The 17809-nt window shown below is 44.3% G+C and overlaps 1 protein-coding gene across 3 annotated transcripts in view; it reads right to left on the reverse strand.

Moving 5' to 3' along the window:
* Positions 1 to 5303: 5303 nt before the first annotated feature.
* FAM171A1 (family with sequence similarity 171 member A1) overlaps positions 5304 to 17809 on the reverse strand; it is a 68781-nt gene continuing 56275 nt past the window's right edge. For all 3 annotated transcript variants that reach the window (XM_083405746.1, XM_083405747.1, XM_083405748.1), the window contains exons 6-8: positions 10551 to 10667; positions 9911 to 10025; positions 5304 to 8175 (exon numbers count right to left, since the gene is read on the reverse strand). In XM_083405746.1, coding sequence (XP_083261872.1) covers positions 6468 to 8175; positions 9911 to 10025; positions 10551 to 10667 — 1940 coding nt within the window. In that variant the 3' untranslated portion in view covers positions 5304 to 6467. The remainder of the gene's footprint in view (positions 8176 to 9910; positions 10026 to 10550; positions 10668 to 17809) is intronic.

Raw genomic sequence — 17809 nt, forward strand, 5'->3', positions numbered from 1 at the left:
AGCCAAGGCGACATTTTTCCACCTTCGCCGCATCAAGCAGTTGGTCCCTTACCTTTCCCGCCCCGACCTGGCCACAGTGATCCATGCGACGGTCATCTCCAGGCTTGACTACTGTAATTCGCTCTACGCAGGGCTGCCCTTGAAGCTGTCCCAGAAACTCCAGTGGGTACAGAATGCTGCAGCGAGGCTCCTCACAGGGTCTCTGCCATGGGAGCATATTCACCCAGTGCTTTTCAAGCTGCACTGGCTCCCGGTGGAGTACAGGGTCAGATTTAAGGTGCTGCTTTTGACCTTTAAAGCCCTTCACGGCCTAGGACCCTCATACCTACGGGACCGCCTCTCCTGGTATGCCCCACGGAGAGCCTCAAGGTCCATAAATAACAACACCCTAGTGGTCCCAGGCCCTAAGGAAGTTAGATTGGCTTCAACCAGAGCCAGGGCCTTTTTAACACTGGCTCCGGCCTGGTGGAACGCTCTGCCTCATGAGACCAGGGCCCTGCAGGATCTGATTTCTTTCCGCAGGGCCTGTAAGACAGAGTTGTTCCGCCTGGCCTTTGGCTTGGAGCCAATTTGATTCCCTCCCTCCCTCTCTTTCTTTTTTCTTTTCCTTCTCCTCCTGCGATGAGGCTACATTTTAATATTTTAATGTTCCATTATTTTAATGTTGTATTTTACTTTTGTTTTTAAGTTGTAATCATTCATCTTGTTTTTATTATTGCTTGTAAGCCCCTCTGAGCCCGGCCTTGGCTGGGGAGGGTGGGGTATAAATAAAAATTATTATTATTATTATTATTATTATTACATGAACAGAAGTTTTAGAGGAAATTCACAAGGACGAGGCTGGACTAAGAAGAGCCACTAAGCAAAAGCCTATTAAATTCCAGCATTGTGTTCCCCCCAGTGGAAAGCCACAAGCAGGAACTGAGTCCTCTCCGACTGCTGCTATTCAGCAGCTATTCAGAGTCATCTGGTCCTGGAGGTAACATAATACAGCTACTGTGACATCATCCATTGATAGCCAATGGATTTACCCAATCTGCTTTTAAAGCCACATAAGTTGGCCATCAACACACCTTGTGGTAGCAAATTACAACATTTAACTGTGCAGTGGCTAGGCAGATGGGGTGCTCCATTCTATCTCTCTCCAACCGCCCACACGATTGACTTTTTTTTCTCCTCTAGCAGCTAGCTAGTAATCTTCCCCTGCTTCACATACCCTACTTAAGTGCACACCTACAAAGACTATTAGGTTAGTGGGCACATGGAACAGGGCCTTCTCAGCAGTGGCCCTACAATTACGGCACTCAATTTTGCACAAAGTTAGGCAGGGTCCATTCCTTATCGTGTTTAAATAGGGTGTGAAGACCTACCTATTGACAGTTGCTTTTAATCACTAGTCTGGTGCTAGTTTATGCTGACCTTAGTCATATTCTGTAATAGTTAAAATGCAATGACATGTCTGTTTTTAATCTGATTTTAAAATTATATCGTGCTTGCTTCGGCAGCACATATACTAAAAAAAATGATTTTAAAATTATATTATGGTTTGCTTGTATGCATTATTATTATCATCAATTAAATTTGTATACTGCCCTTCGCCCGAAGATCTCATGGTGTGGTTCACAGCATAAAAATACAAAATACATAACAAAACCAAGAACTAAAACAAACAAACAAACAAAAACAAACCCAACACATTTAAAAGGCCATAGAATGCTAATCAGCCAAAGGCGTGGTTGAAGAGGAATGTTTTCACCTGGTGCCTAAATAGGTATAATGAAGGGGCAAGGTGAGCCTCCCTGGGGAGAGCATTGTGCAAACAGGGAGCCACTGCAGAAAAGGCCCTTTCTCATATTGCCATCCTCCAGAAGAAAGGTCTCAGATGATGGTTGCAGGGTCCAGGTAGGTTCATAAGGAGAGGCAGTCCTTGAAGTATTGCAGTACTGAGTCATTTAATTGGGCCTGGAAACTAATTGGCAGTCAGACCAAGATTGGGGTAATATGCTCAAACCATCTTGCCTTGCTGAATTTTGCACCAGCTGAGGTTTCTAAACTGTCTTCGTGGGCAGCCCCTCATATAATGCATTACAGTATTCTAACCTAGAGGTTATCAGAGCATAGACAACAGAAATTAGGCTATCCCTGTCCAGATAGGGGCACAGCTGGGCTAAAGCTGAGCCTCAAGTGACAGCAATGGCTCCAGAAGTATCCCCAAGCTACAGACCTGCTCCTTCAGAGGGAGCGTAACCCCATCAAGAGCAAGCAAACCTCCCATCCACCTGATCTTGGGAACCACCCACCAATAGGGCCTCATCTTATCTGGACTGAGCTTTAGTTTGTTGTAAACAACATGTTTGTAAATCGCTTTGGGAAGCATTTTGTTTGAAAAGCGTCCTATGAATCTTTTGAAGAAATAATACGTGCTTCTCTTAGTGACTCTCTTATTGTTATCAGGTTTCTGTGTTAAAGAGATTTGATTTCTTAAATTAGGATCATTGCTTTTGTTTGGGTAGCTGTTTTATCCCCGAGAAGTGCCTCATTTGTACACACTAATTACATCCTGTTCGTTAACAGCCTTTGCTTGAAATTAAAAAACTGCCAGAAATAAGCTCATGAAAAGCACAGTGGAGCTGGTGCCGCCGTTTATTGAGCTATAACCTGGTCCTTGGTGGGTAACTGAGGGTTATTGCCGAGAGTTACTATCAAAAAGACTGCTGGCCCAATTAATTTCAAGCACTGCTCCTCGTGCCAGCATCTAGGTCAAAAAGACAACAGTGGCACTTTCAAACGGCTCTCTGGAGAAGCAGAATGCCATCGCAAGGAAGGAGAGGCAAAGTTCAGATTTGTTTAGGTGTTGTAGGCATTGCATCAATCAATCAATCAATCAATCAATCAATCAATGATTGCATCACTTCTGTGTGATTAACAGGGGAGCTGCTTTAAATACATTGAGGGTTTTCTCCATTGGGTGCGGCCTGGCGGTCTTCTGGGAGTCATCTTCATTATTGGCCTAGCCACATACTCCTTTCAACTCTTCCTGCCAGCACAGCTGACATTTCCAGGAGCTGTATTTTCCTGCCAGTACAGCTGTATCTTTTTTGTGGGGAGGTTTAGGAATACAGGATTATGTCATATTCATTCAAATACCTGCATTATTATAAAGTACCAGATCTCTGCATTAAATATATTACAAAGGAACACATTTGTCCTAGAACATTCTTCCCATTTGGACTCCACCCTCTTTCTCCACTGAGCTCACACAGCAAAGATGAATGCTAGGTTACTTCGTTTTGTTTTGAATACTATCCTGCAAGGTCCTTCAAACAGTGACCTGGCCCAAGGTCAGCCAGTGAACATGGCAGAAACTAATGCCACCCTGTGACAGCAGTGGCCCAGAGTTGCTGGTGGATAGTTGTGGGGGTTTTTGGCGTATGCCATGCTTACTACCACAATTGTGAGGGGCCTGCCGAGTCATATGAAATTGTTTTGTGGGGGCCACATCAGGTCCCTGGGCTAGGACTTAGGTACCCCTGGTATACATCCACTAGTATAAATGTTATACTATGAAGCTTGTAGGACAGGGTGCAGAGTAAATATGCATTTCAACACCTCTTAGGGAGGACAAAACCATGTTGTTGTTTAGTCGTTCAGTCGTGCCCGACTCTTCGTGACCCCATGGACCAGAGCACGCCAGGCACTCCTGTCTTCCACTGCCTCCCGCAGTTTGGTCAAACTCATGCTAGTAGCCGACAAAACCATAAAGTGTCTCTTTTTGCAAGATGACGGTGAGGGAGAGCGAGGAGCAGCGGCTGAGGTGTGGAGTAAGGGAGATGAGAAAAAAAGCAGGATTCTGAGAGAGTAGTTTGCCCCAAGCAAATGCCAAAGGTTCCCTGATACCACAAACAGGGGTCCTTTGCCCTACCAAGGTGTGTGTGGGGATTCTTGAATATGTTGGCTGAGGGAAGTGCCATCTAAGTTACACCAGGTACTATGGAGAAGAGCTGGAGAAAGTTCTCCTCCGAGTATCTTCTTTGTTTGATTCCCCAGGATGAGAAGAGTAACTACGTATCAGAGACCTTTGTTTCTTTACCTGCTCAATGTTTACATTTTATATGCTCTTTCATCGCATGATGTAAAAGCCACTTCTGTAGCAGAAGTTGAGGAAGTTGACTACCGCTCATTTCCATGCCATTTCCAGAAAATCGCAGGAGTTTTGCATTGCCATTTTCACATGGTTTTTCATGATTACAACTCAGCTGCTCATGCGATGAAATCTGAAGCGGTATGCCAATACATAGTTCTTTCCTGATGTTTAAAATTTAGCGTGGGATTCTGGTAAATTAATCAGAAAGCCAAAGTTCTGTAACGCAATAGGTATTTGCAGTGTAAAAGGAACACTGCAAATTGGGACAGAAGCTCTTTCATTATAACCAGTAAAACGAATGTCATAAACCCCATGTATGAATGAAGCTTTAGTTTCTTTTTACAGGAACTATGTATATCATAATATGCTTGCAGGCTTCCCATAAGCATATGTTTGACCACTGTGAGAACAGGACACTAGGCTAAATTGTCCTTTGGCCTTATCCAACAGGCTCATCTTATGTTCTTATTTAATGTACTGCAATACATCCATTATGGAGCTCCAATCCTGTATAGACCACCCTTGCCCTTGAAACATAGCAAGAACGTTAAAGATGTATTCTTTAATACAAGCATTCCCAAAGGTCTCAAGTAGTGTGTGCATAATAGCTTCCTTAATATTTGTTGTCGACAACATTAGAACAAAATATACAAAGCAAATTGTGTAACATCTGTGAAATCCACAAGAATTATTATGTTCTTTAATGATACACTCACCTTTGCCCCCCCCCCCCAGTTTAGGGAGCCATTTAAAACAGATGGCAATGTTAATTTTAATTGCCTTGAATTTTCTTTCAAAAAACAACACAACAGGTATTAAAATTCCCCCCGGGGAAATGTACAGGGTTTATATGGTTGCACTGCATTTCGGCTTCTGCATTAAGAGCTGTACTTTGGCCTTTGAATCACTGTCAGCGGACTTTCTGTGTTCAATTACCTCCTATGTCCACAATGTTTTCCGCAACAGTGGCAAATGGAAAGCCGGGTGTTTGGCATTGCCCCTCCCTTGCCACAGATGAACCAAGGAGGACACTGAGATTCCATGAGAATTAAGTGATAGAATTCAAGCACACCAACCTCAGCAGCCACTTTGTAGAGTTCAAATTGCTAGTAAATAATAATAATGCTGCAACTAAAAGGAGGAATTAAAAAAAAAACCCTAAATTTTTAAAAAGTTTATTTTTCAATTATAATTTTTGGATAACCAAGCAGCTTTATATAGAGAAAGCACAGAAGTGTTTATCTGGCACTTTTGGATAGTACATAATAACTTTTGCCCGAACTCTCTAAAACACACATTCAGTCCATTTGCTTGGTCCATAGTCCATGTTACTTCAGCCTATATACACCATATTTACAGTCATTGCAACTATCTTCTTGGCTACTTTCGGGTTTTTGCTTTTCCAAAGATGTCCTCTAGCCTATCTTTGCTAAACAGAATCCACAGTACACACCATAACTAGGGAACACACTGCGGTGAAATGAGGAGGCCCATCAGCACAGACATTTGATGGCATGCAGTCCTTAAAAGAAAATGTAAAGCTTTAGGAAGAGAAAGAAATCTGAATATTCAAGGCGCTAGCAAAAAGAAGGGGCTGTTCATTGTTCCTGTAAAAAAGGCACTTGGGAGTGGGGGATTGGAACCAGAGGAATCGCAGCTGACTTTAAAATTCAGTTTGGCTTCGTTAAAAAAAGGCTCTTCAAAATACCAAGAGATTCTACTCAGGCTTTTGTGTAGGTAAAAATCAGTTGCTGAGCAGACTTATCGTAAGGACATAAAATGTTTAACAACTACCTTGTACATAAGTAAGAAAAGCATAGTTTACGCAAAAAAAGGGTTACTAAAAAGCAGCAATGCATAGCCTTCCTTGGAGATAATGCATATCGGTAGACGTCAAGTGTCAAAAAGTCTAATGAAAGATACCCTTTCAGTAGCACTGTCATGATACAATTGAATTTAAGAAAACGCAATGAAGTTTCACATAGATCCCTTTTCGGGGAAATCTGAGGTCATAATCCGCCATACCACATGCCAAACATGTCCAAAGGTCCTTGATGGCTGATGTCAAGTAAATGGAATCAAGAGTCACACTCTGAAAAGCTCTCTCGGAGGAAGCGTCCCTCACGCGGCCTCTTCAGAGAAACTATCTGAATCTGCACAGTAATTCTTTGCACTTCCTCCATTGCCCCCACCCTGAGGGTTCGCCCCCCCCCTTTTTTCTTCCCCCTTCCACAGACAAACTGAGAACATCCGCCGAAAGAAATATTTGGCAACTTTTAATACTCCCCTGGGTCGGTGGGGGAAAAGAGGAATGGACCGAAGCTCACTTGAGGTTGAACGCCATCAGTGGCCTCTCCTCTCGCTTTTGCCAAGGACTCTTCTTATCTTCTCCTTGATCGTCGTCGTCGTCGTCATCCTCGTCGTCTTCCTCATCTTCAGCTTCGTTATGGACAGTCATTCCGTGCTCTGGGCTCGTTAAGGGCTCTGGTGAACTTTCCACTGTTCGTTTTAGCGTCTCCTCCTGCAGGCTGGGCAGCTGGCTGCCTGTCCTTCTGCTCCCCGCCTCCAAGAGGCACCTTAGAGTACTGTCTTCCGGACTGCAAACGGCTGTACCACATTCGCTGCCACTTTGGTCCATATCATCCAAATACACAAGCTGCGTGTAAGCTGTGCTGTCCGGAGCTTTCTGCTCCTTTTGCGGATGTACCTGAACTTGCAGGTGGGTTTGGTGCAGGGACAAATGATCTCCCCTTCCCCTCCGGGCGGACTTGGGCTCGTTCATGTCCACCCCAGAATCCAAGCTGGCGTCGTTGCTCCCGTTCCTCCCAGCTCTTTGAAGATCGATGTACGAATGTCTAACGTGGGCGTTGGAGCGCCCGTCGAGAGAAACAAACCACGCCCGAGGATGAGGTAAAGGCTTGCCTCCTCCTAACTCCATGAGAGCTTTCTCCGTAAGAAGCTGCACTTCGCTATTCATCTGCGCCAAAGAGGCGTCGTTGAGCGATGCCGGAATGGATACGGATTCAGACATTGAGACATTCTGGGTGCTCCATTCGCTTGCTCCAGCTTCCTGCAAATGCTGCTGAGATATTGCTTGAGCAGCCAGCTGCTGGGGCTGCATCTGTTGCTGCGAGTGTGGGAAGAGCTGAGAATGAGGGCTCGACAGTTCCGCCTGGAGCCTTTCTATGTCGATCTGCTGGTCGGTGGGAACAACCAGAGGCTGGCTAATGTAAGGATGTTCTCCGGGAAGTTTCATATAATGGCCTGGAATAACCAGCGTAGGCAATACTTTTCTGTAAACACTGTCATTAACCTGATCAACAGAATTACAGCAGACCAGCTGACCTGGCCGAGGGAAGGAAGTGGGTCTCTCGAGGTGGTCAACAGAGCGAGACATCATACATTCACTGGGCCTGCAGTCTAACAGTTCTGTTTCGGGTGCTGAAGGGATGGGGTACAGTTGCTCCTGAAGATTGTATTTACTTCCTGTAGAAATATGGTTCATGGAGGCCTGCTCTGGCTTCTCAAATAAAGGCCGAGTCAACATTGCACTGTAACTCCTCCTGTGATCTTCCTTGTCAGGGGAGTCATACCCTTCTGATGCCTCCATAGATTTCCTGGGGTTTATAGGAAAGCTATCCACTGATTTAAGGTAGTCTTTTCGCAGAGTGTCGCTAGAGGCCATGTTCTCCAGAGACATACGGCTCTGGTCCTTCTCCTTATGGGAAAGCAACTCTTCTCGGGAACTAAACTCTTGCGAGGTGCTGTATGTGTGCTTGAGCATGGGAGTGCGCATATCTGCTTCTCCCCCCGAGCACACTTTCTCCATGCGCACGGCCCCCATCAGCTCCTTGTGGCCGGAGGATTCTGTGTGTCCATTGCTGGCAACGGACAACCCGCCAGGAAATTCTGACTCGCGGCGCGAAAATATCAAGTTGAGGTGGGACATAGAGGTTGACTGATCCTTCTTAGCGCCACTAAGCGCTGAGGACAGCTGCAGTTTCTTATGACGTGGCTTCAGACACTTTCGCCTATCGTAAAAAGAGAACAAAAATAGTTAGCACCTGCAACAAGATACTGTCTTTTGTTAAGTGAATGCTCCTATTCAGGGTTCCAACCTGACAGCTCTACAGAGAACAGGTTTTCTTAGTGGTGGCCCCCTGTTTGTGGAATGTTCTCCCTAGAGAAGCATGCCCATCACCATCTATATCTGTTTTTGGTTGCCAGGCAGAAACATTTTTATTTACCCAGGCTTTTGGCCCTTAAATTGTATATTTGTGGCCTATTTTTGTGCCCATCTTTTTAGTAGGGTAGGTGAGGCTGGATTTGCCTGTACATTTTATTTCTATATTCAGTTGTGCCTTGGAAGTCAAACAGCTTAGTTCCTGAATGTTTTGGCTCCTGAATGATGGAAAACTGGAAGTGTCTGTTCCGGTTTGCAAACTGAATGTGGACTACTGAACTGGGACCAAGATCACTATTACAAAGTGCTTCCTTTTCTAAAGAACTGCATATGGTTTAAATGAAATTGATAACCCGCTTTTGTAAAGCCAGCCTTTTGTAACAGCCTTTTGTAACATGGGGGAAATGGCAGTGACTCCTAGTTCCCCATTGTGCCCCTTTTTATACCACAGAGGAAAGAAAATTTAAGCAATTTAAGAAATGGGCAACTGTAGGGTTGTACAAAATGCATAATCTGTTCAAACCGATCAGTTACTGGCTCAACTAGGGGACATCGGTCTGAATTAAGTTTCAGATGGTTCAGACCCAATCATTTAGTTCTTGTTTTTATCTCACTCAAGGTGCTCCTAGGGATCTAATGGTTTTTTTCTTTTTTTTGTGAGCTTCTGTGCCAAGGGAGATAAAATTTAAAGGATCACTCATTAGGATGGAATGTTTCTTTCCCCCCTAGTATTAAAGCAAAATGGGATGATCTCTGTACACAAACTGAGGAAACACAGTGGAGATTATACTTAATTTCCTCCCTATTGGCAGCAAAACATTTGGGCCAGAAATCCCCATTCATGCTGCAAGGATGGTGGTTCAAAGGTACGAGAGTTATCCTTAGTAGAAAAGCTAAAGAAGTGAGTCGAGTTAGAAGGACAGCAAAATCAATACACTTTCATAGGGACTTCATATCCTCTTACCATGGTTACAGCAAGACTAAGTTGAACTGTGAAACTTCCAGAGACCCCAAATCATTTTGACATGACCTCCTGCCCAAACATCAGTGGTCCCGATATTGTGACTTACTGCTATGGACCGTAAAATGCTCAGTACAGTGGTGCCTCGCAAGACGGAAAGAATCCGTTCCGCGAGTCTCTTCGTCTAGCGGTTTTTTCGTCTTGCGAAGCAACCCTATTAGCGGATTAGCGGCTATTAGCGGCTATTAAAGGCTTAAGGGATTAGCGGATTAGCTGCTAAAAGGCTATTAGCAGCTTAGCGCCTTAGAAAAAGGGGGTGGGGAGCGAAAAAAATCGCAAGAATCGCAAGACATTTTCGTCTTGCGAAGCAAGCCCATAGAGAAATTCGTCCTGCGAAGCGCATTGAAAAACGGAAAACCCTTTCGTCTAGCGGGTTTTCCGTCTTGCGAGGCATTCGTCTTGCGGGGCACCACTGTATACGAAGACCCTTTTAGGAAGTATGAGATGGACAATGTAATTAGGTTGTGTTTTGTTTTTTTAAATGGATGCTTGCAATGTAGGATGGAAAATTTACTGGAAAACTCTTAATTGGTTAAAAAAAAAGAGAGGTTTTTTTTTTTACCTGCAGTAGTACAAGAGGAGGCACAGTAAAACCAGAAGTATCAGAGCCATCCCTCCTAGAATAGCCAAAAGAAACACTGTGTGGTAAGTGCTTATGTCCTGGGTTACAACGGGACCTAGAAGAGAAAAAGTTGAAAAGGCTGAAGAAAAGCAAACCAACCAATACAGAGCCTTCCAATTCCCTTTTGAGTGCACATTTAAGGGACAGACTGGTTCTGGGTCCTAGTGTGCACCCCTCCCTGCCTTGGAACAGGGGCAGACTCTTTGGTCTCTCAAATTTCAGTGGCACCCTCTGTGATGCTAAAATTCAGTGCTCCCAACTCTTGCACCCCATTCTACATTATTGTCGTGGCGCTGGCACCCAGCGCAGCTGAACCAATCATGCTATCCTAAAACCACCTCTTCTCAGAGGGGGTCCCCTGTAGGTGCTCCTGCAGGCAGCAGGAGTGATGCCACCCACGCCAGACAGTGACAAGAGGCCCACCATTTATACTTCCCACAATGCCCTAGAGCAGTAGTACGCTGGGAGGGCCTTGTGGGTAATTAAAATGGCAGGTGCACTGATACTATAGTGAAACACACAGGCCCATTCACAGCATGGTGTGCAGATATTTATGGAATGAAGAAAACTCTCATTTCACCTGGATTTGTGGGGGACATGGCTGCAACCCAGTATCCCAGCTGTGGGGCAATATACGTCCAGGTCATCTCGCTTCCTTCTCGTTCCACAATGCCCAAGCTGCTTTTCAACCATGTTCCTGTAACACAGGGATTCAAAATGTATTTAGGAACATCATACAAGTAAGGCTTAACAATTCTGTGCATTGACACAAGTCACCTTGTGGTGAAAGGCCTTGTTTGAGGTGGTTTTTGTTTGTTTTGCTTTGTTTTAAAATAACAGATAGACCAAGGCTGCAGCTGTATTTATCTTTTACATGGCCCTTCAGCCCCAATGAAAACAGTGTGACTTGCTTCTGAGTAAGCATGCAGAGGACTGTGCTATGAAGACAAAAGTTGGCCGTGATGCTAAATGAGTCACATGGAAACACGTTAGCTGAAGAATAAGAGAGTTAACAGAAGATGAAGTGGCTGAGCTGGGAGGTAAGATTAGACCCTTTTCTTGGTCCCAACAAAGATGGTATTGGCCAGGGAGAGACGGTCCCCAATGGCCGACAATAGCATTTAGCATTATAATCTCAATGTTTGGAGTTTATGATAGGGGCTGTAGATGCAGTTCCCGTACAAACATTTAGGTGCTGGGCTGTCATGGATGCAGCGAGTGCTCTTCTAGGAAGGAATTCATGGAGGAAAGAGCAGCCCCAGTGATCAAAATCCACGTTAGCGCAGGTCATTAAGGCTGCAATCTTATCCACACTTACCTGGAAGTAAGCCCAAATTAGACACAATGTGACTTATGGGTATAAGAGTGTTCTGTTGGTGTCCCTCAAACCTCTGAAGCTACATGTTTATCACATATGAGCAACAGCAGCAAGCTTTTAGCAAAGGGAGGTGTGCGCACGCGCTCCATTGTTTTCAATTTAAAGAATGTCTACGTGCCCATCGTAGCACAAATCAACCACCGTGACTTTTAGGCAGAGTTTTATTAAACGAGCGCAAGTAGTTTTGCTTTCCGCCAGCAGTGGGCGCCAAAACTAACAAATAAGGAGGGAAGCAGGCAAAGTACCTGGAGATGAGCTCAATCCAAGTTCTGCTGTATTCATTACCCTAGTCCAGGAGACAGCAAGCTTTTTCAGCAGGGGGCCGGTCTACTGTCCCTCAGACCTTGTGGTGGGCCGGACTATATTTTTGGGGAAAGAATGAAGGAATTCCTATGCCCCACAAATAACCCAGAGGTGCATTTTAAATAAAAGGACACATTCTACTCATGTAAAAACACACTGATTCCCGGACTGTCTGCAGGCCGGATTTAGAAGGCGATTGGGCCGGATCTGGCCCCTGGGCCTTAGTTTGCCTACCCATGCCCTAGTCATTCTCTTTGATTTGGTGAGACAACTCCTGTACGCTTCTCAAAAATCATATAAACGGGGGCTGTGCCACCACCACAATCACTTGAAATTAGAATTATATCCTTGTGCTGCAATTGTATTTCAGATGGATTAACGTTACCATCAACAGAACCAGGGATATTTGAGTAACTTGGGAATGCAGAGCCAGCCTGTGCCCAGCTCCTCACTGAATGCTGATTAAGATCTCGTGGACAACCAAAGGGAATCATTAATTTTACAGCCTGGGCAAAATCTGAGTTTAAGGCAGGACTGATATTCCGCCAGCGGGGGTAGAGGGCTGGGGTGGGGTGTGAGGGAGGACTTGCATCCTCCCTGACTCACGTTACACTTCATTAATACAAACAAAATCCTTCCCAACCCTCTTTTAAAAGTTCTTTGTTGCTGCCGCTGAGTGATTTTTGTCCCTGAGCAGTGCAGGCATCAAAGGAGCCAGGCGGAGGTCACACACACACAAACAAGCTTTTTTAGGTAGAGTTCGGCCATGGTTCCAGCTGAATTAAGGAATGGCTCGGATCACTTTGCATTGGCCAACAAAAGGAAATACTGTACCCGTGGAGGAAGGAGGTAGCCAACAAAAGAGGCTGTCTTCCTGCATGTACAATACTCATTTATTCCGCCCGCCCGCCTGCTGTTGCTCCCCTGTCAGGAACACCCCTCAGAACACAAAGCAGTCCTGGTTAGGGCAGCGCTTTCTCTGTGGGAGAGGGATTTGGGTGGGTGGGGCTGCAGCCCCCCCCCCAGATGTTGCTAGACTCCCACCATCCCTGACTATTAGCCGTGTGGGCTCAGGCTCATGGGAGCTGGAGTCCAGAAACCCCTCTAAAATAGAGAATTGTTTTCTTGTAGAGATGGGTGAATTTTGGTTTCGCTCAGTTTCTCACCCCCCCCCACTCTTTAGTTCACTTTGCCATGTTTCTGCACCGGTTTGAGGATTTTAAAGAAGCAAGTCCTTGTGAAAATCCAGCAGCGTTTTAGTGTTCGTTTCTTCCAGTATACAGTGGTACCTCGGGTTAAGTACTTAATTCGTTCCAGAGGTCCGTTCTTAACCTGAAACTGTTCTTAACCTGAAGCACCACTTCAGCTAATGGGGCCTCCTGCTGCTGCCACGCCGCCAGAGCACGATTTCTGTTCTTATCCTGAAGCAAAGTTCTTAACCCGAGGTTCTATTTCTGGGTAACCTGAAGCGTCTGTAACCTAAAGTGTATGTAACCCAAGGTACCACTGTACACTTTTCATGTAGTTTTGGTCAACATAAACATTTTGGCAGAACCATTTCCCCTTAACGAATGCATTTCTTCAGGTGATTTTTCACTAAGCCATGCATTTTAATACAGGCTTTTATGTATTTTTGGTACACATTCCTTGGCTTGAGAAATCTGGAGAAGTGAGAATTTCGACGGGTGTCTGAGTTTTGGTGTGCAGATATAGTTTCAAGAAAGTGAAAATTAAGTACAGTGGTGCCCCGCAAGACGAATGCCTCGCAAGACGGAAAACCCGCAAGACGAAAGGGTTTTCCGTCTGCAGAGGCGCTTCGCAAGACGAATTTCCCTATGGGCTTGCTTCACAAGACGAAAAATGACGAAAAAAAATCGAATTTTTTTTTTGCTCCAAAACCCCTTATTCTGAATTGCTAAGCTGCTAAAAGCATTTTAGCAGCAAAACCGCTAATCCCCCCCCAAAAAAGCCGTTTTTAGCCCTTTTTTAGCTAATAGCGCTACTCCGTCAATGGGCTTGCTTCGCAAGACGAAAAAACCGCAAGACGAAAAGACTCCCGGAACGGATTCTTTTCGTCTTGCGAGGCACCACTGTAAGTTTGCCTGCAAATGTGAGCTGAATTGCATTTCTCCTCCACCCCTACGTTCTTTGTCACAAAAGCTGCCTCTGTTCTTATCTAGGTATCTCTGCTGGATGCATCGAGGAGGAGACGGAAAGAGCTGGCGAGTGGATTCCTCCCAGCTCCCAGCCAGCCCCATAATCAGTCACCCCAATTAAATCTCTCTAAGTTCCTGTAGGGAGCCACCTCCTGCCAAAAAACCTAAGATGGAATCTTTTATCGTCGCCATGTTTATCTTTGAACACGCCAGAAAATGGGTCCAAAGTATAAATAGAATACACTGAGGAGAGGAGAGGCATATTTATTTATTTATTATTTATTTGTGTGTGTTTTTTTTTAAAAAAAACCCCTCTAAATCTCTGCCTGACAGTTTCATATGAACTAAGACACAGCTCTCGTCGTTTTATCATAATAACGCTGGGCTAAAAAAAAACACCACCTAGTCACTCAATATATACATTTTTATCCACATAGACAACGGAACATTAAAAAAAAAAAAACAACCTAGAATTTTCCATGGAAGTACTACAGCTGGTTTTTATAGGCCAATATCAATGATCATTTGGCTCCAGAAAAACCCAGATGAGATAATGCTTTCTGATTCCGCTCCAAACATATGCTATCAATATTATAATACTTAAAAAAAAAATAAAAGTGATGTAATTGTTTGTGAGGGGACAGAGTTAGCAGGTAACATCCAACCAAGGTACTTTTCCTTTTCCTGCCAAGGAAGACATTATTTGTCTCAGCAAGCCTACCCAAGCATGTAATATCAACATGCAATTTTCATGGGTATACTTTTCTTTAAATGCTGCTTTTATTTATGTTTAATCTTTCTAATGTTAACTTTTTTAAGCGTTTGCTTTTAATCAAAAAATTTTTTTTGGGAAAACAATATTCACATCTCATATTCTTCTTTGTAATCCACTTGCAGGCCTTCTGTTGAGTACGTGGCATATAAATATTGTTAAACAAATGAGGGGATGCTGCTCTTGCTGCAGAGAGGAAGGAAGATTATGCAGCACCTAGCTAAACTATGGCACCTGCTCCCACAGGAAGCAAAGAGGGCCCCCAACCTCAATGACTTTAAAAGAAGATGAGACAAACTCACGGAGGAGAAGGCTATCATTGGCTACTAGCTATACGGTTATGCTCTGCCTCCACAATTTGAGAGAGCAATGCTTCTGAATAAAGATAAAAAAGTAAAAGGTAAAGGACCCCTGGACGGTTAAGTCCAGTCAAAGGCGACTATGGGGTTGCAGCGCTCATCTCGCTTTCAGGACAAGGGAGCCGGCGTTTGTCCGCAGACAGCTTTCCGGGTCATCTGGCCAACATGACTAAACCGCTTCTGGCGCAACGGAACACAGTGAAGGAAACCAGAGCGCACGGAAACACCATTTACCTTCCCGCTGCAGCGGTACCTATTTATCTACTTGCACTGGTATGCTTTCAAACTGCTTGGTGGGCAGGAGCTGGGACAGAGCAACAGGAGCTCACCCCGTTGTGTGGATTCGAACCACCAACCTTCTGATCGGCAAGCCCTAGGCTCTGTGGTTTAGACCACAATGCCACCCGCATTCCACCGGTTGCTGGAAACTACAGGAGGAGAGAGTGCTCTTGTACCCAAATCCTGCTTGCTGATTTCCCACAGGCATGTGGTTGGCCGCTGTGAGAACAGAATGCTGGACTAGTTGAGCCACTGGCCTGATCCAGCAGGCCCTTCTTATGCTTTTAAGAATAGCAATTCTTCTATACCGGTATTTTTCGCTGGTATATTCTGCTGCACATCATTGACCCAATAATGGTGCATTAATGGTGGATTTATATTACATATTATTCTGTTTCATTAGTTGTTCTGCAATGCTTTTCCAATGTTACCACACGGTTGCTGTTTGGAGGGGCCCCCTTGCATTATACAGCGCAGCTAGGGCTGAAAAACAAACAAGTTAAGTGGGAATATTTGTGGTATAACAAGCTGCAAGTTTTCAGCAGGAAGTTACGGGACACGCGGTGATAGGAAACAAGCTAATGTGTTCAACCCCAAAACATTTGAAGGCACAAGCAGTATTGAAAGTGGGATTGTGTAGAACCACCATGAAACCACAAGCATGAGGCATAATGAATACATATTAAAAGTGTGTCTGGAGGGGCCGTACATCTACATTGAGTGACTACGAAGCCCCACAACACATTCAACAAATGTTTAACCAATGTGCAAGTGATGCCCCATGGCCTTAATAATAATAATAATAATAATAATAATAATAATAATAATAATTTATTACTTGTATCCGGCCCATCTGGCTGGGTTGCCCCAGTCACTCTGAGCAGCTTCCAACAGAACATAATACACAATACACCAGACATTAAAAGCTTCCTGATACATGGCTGTCTTCAGATTAAGTGTGTTTGTGTCTGGGGGGAGGGGGGAGAGGCCAATGTACACATGCATCTATGACTGTGCTGTACAACAGGACTATGTACCCAGATCTTTAGACCATCTTCAGAGGCCCTTCTCCAGCAGCATGCTACCCAACAATGTGTGATGGGTGAATACTACACAGAGGGCATTTTTGGTGGTGGCACCCCGGTTATGGAACGCCTTCCTCAGACAGATTTACCTAGCACACAAATTATGGATGTTTGGGCACCAGAAAAGAGATTTTTGTTTCCCAAGGTGTGTTGAAATCTTGCTGCTGGTTTTTAAATAACCTTACTTTGCACTGGTTTTGCTTTACTTGGTTTGGATTTTAAAAATATATATATATCTATATTGATGGCTTAACATTTTATTGTGAACTGCCCAAATAATATCAGTTATTGGGTGGCGTATAAAAACTGTTAGTAAAAAAAAAAAGCCCCCCAAAAGGCAATGTCCTCCCTTCTGAAAACAGATGAGCATGCAGTCTTCAGGAAAGCACATAGGAAAAACTACCAAGGACATCTACGGCATAAAAACCCCAAAGGAATTGCAGAGGAGACTCTGTAGCTCATGCTACCTTTCCCCCGGAATTCAGATGGAGATTCTCAGTTCTTAAGAGTGGGAGGCAGGCCTCCCTAAGGAGATGTTTATAACTGCTAGAGAAAGTCTGAACAAAACTGAAGAATTAAAATAGCAAAGGGGTGGGGGAGAAGAGGAAGAAGGGAAGAGGCAGGAAAAAGATAAAGCTATTGTTAAATGCACAATTGAATGTCACTTAAAAAATGATCGCTATAATTTTGGCCTTGTCAAAAAGCTTTAACTCACTTAGGTACCACCAACCACATGTAAAAATGCCTAGGGCACAATTTAACCAACCTCCTGGTCCCATTTATCTTGGTGGCGTAGATCATGCCGAAAGTAAATGCAAGCTTCTTGTTTTGAGTGGCCACATTTGCACATAATGATAAGCCAGGAAAATTGGTTTGCCTTGTGATCCTAAGACTGGCCTGGGAAACAACTAGAAGGTAGTTCATCTGCCCTGTCCGAAGCCCTACTGGGCTCTCTCCAGGGTTAGAGGAGCTGATCAGAAGAATCTTTATTTGCGTCAGCCACTAGCCATAGCAATTAAACAAAATAAAATGTACTGAAGATAGAGGTGAAAACTTAACTATACAAATATGTTTTGGAGGTTTACATCAGTAATCAAATAATAGATTTTATTCTAATTGCCCCAGCTAAAAAACTTGCAGTTTTTGCTGTCACCTGATCATCTTGATCTGCTAAAAGAAAGGACACAGTAGCAATGGTTGAGCGACCCAACATGGACAATAACAGAGGGGTAACAACCTCACTCCTCAAATCTTTATAAACAGTGCAAGCCAGAGGCACACGAGGCACTGACTGAATACTGCCATCTCCACATGGGAGTAACCATTTTTCCAGCAGAATTTTTTGAAATTGACCCTCAAGTACAGCCGAAGGGGTACATACACTTCAGGTTACATACGCTTCAGGTTAAAGACTCCGCTAACCCAGAATAGTACCTCAGGTTAAGAAGTTTGCTTCAGGATGAGAACAGAAATCGTGCCCCGGCAGCACAGCAGCAGGGGAGGCCCC

Source organism: Podarcis tiliguerta, assembly GCF_965153285.1.
Source record: "Podarcis tiliguerta genome assembly, chromosome: 12".
NCBI lineage: Eukaryota > Metazoa > Chordata > Lepidosauria > Squamata > Lacertidae > Podarcis > Podarcis tiliguerta.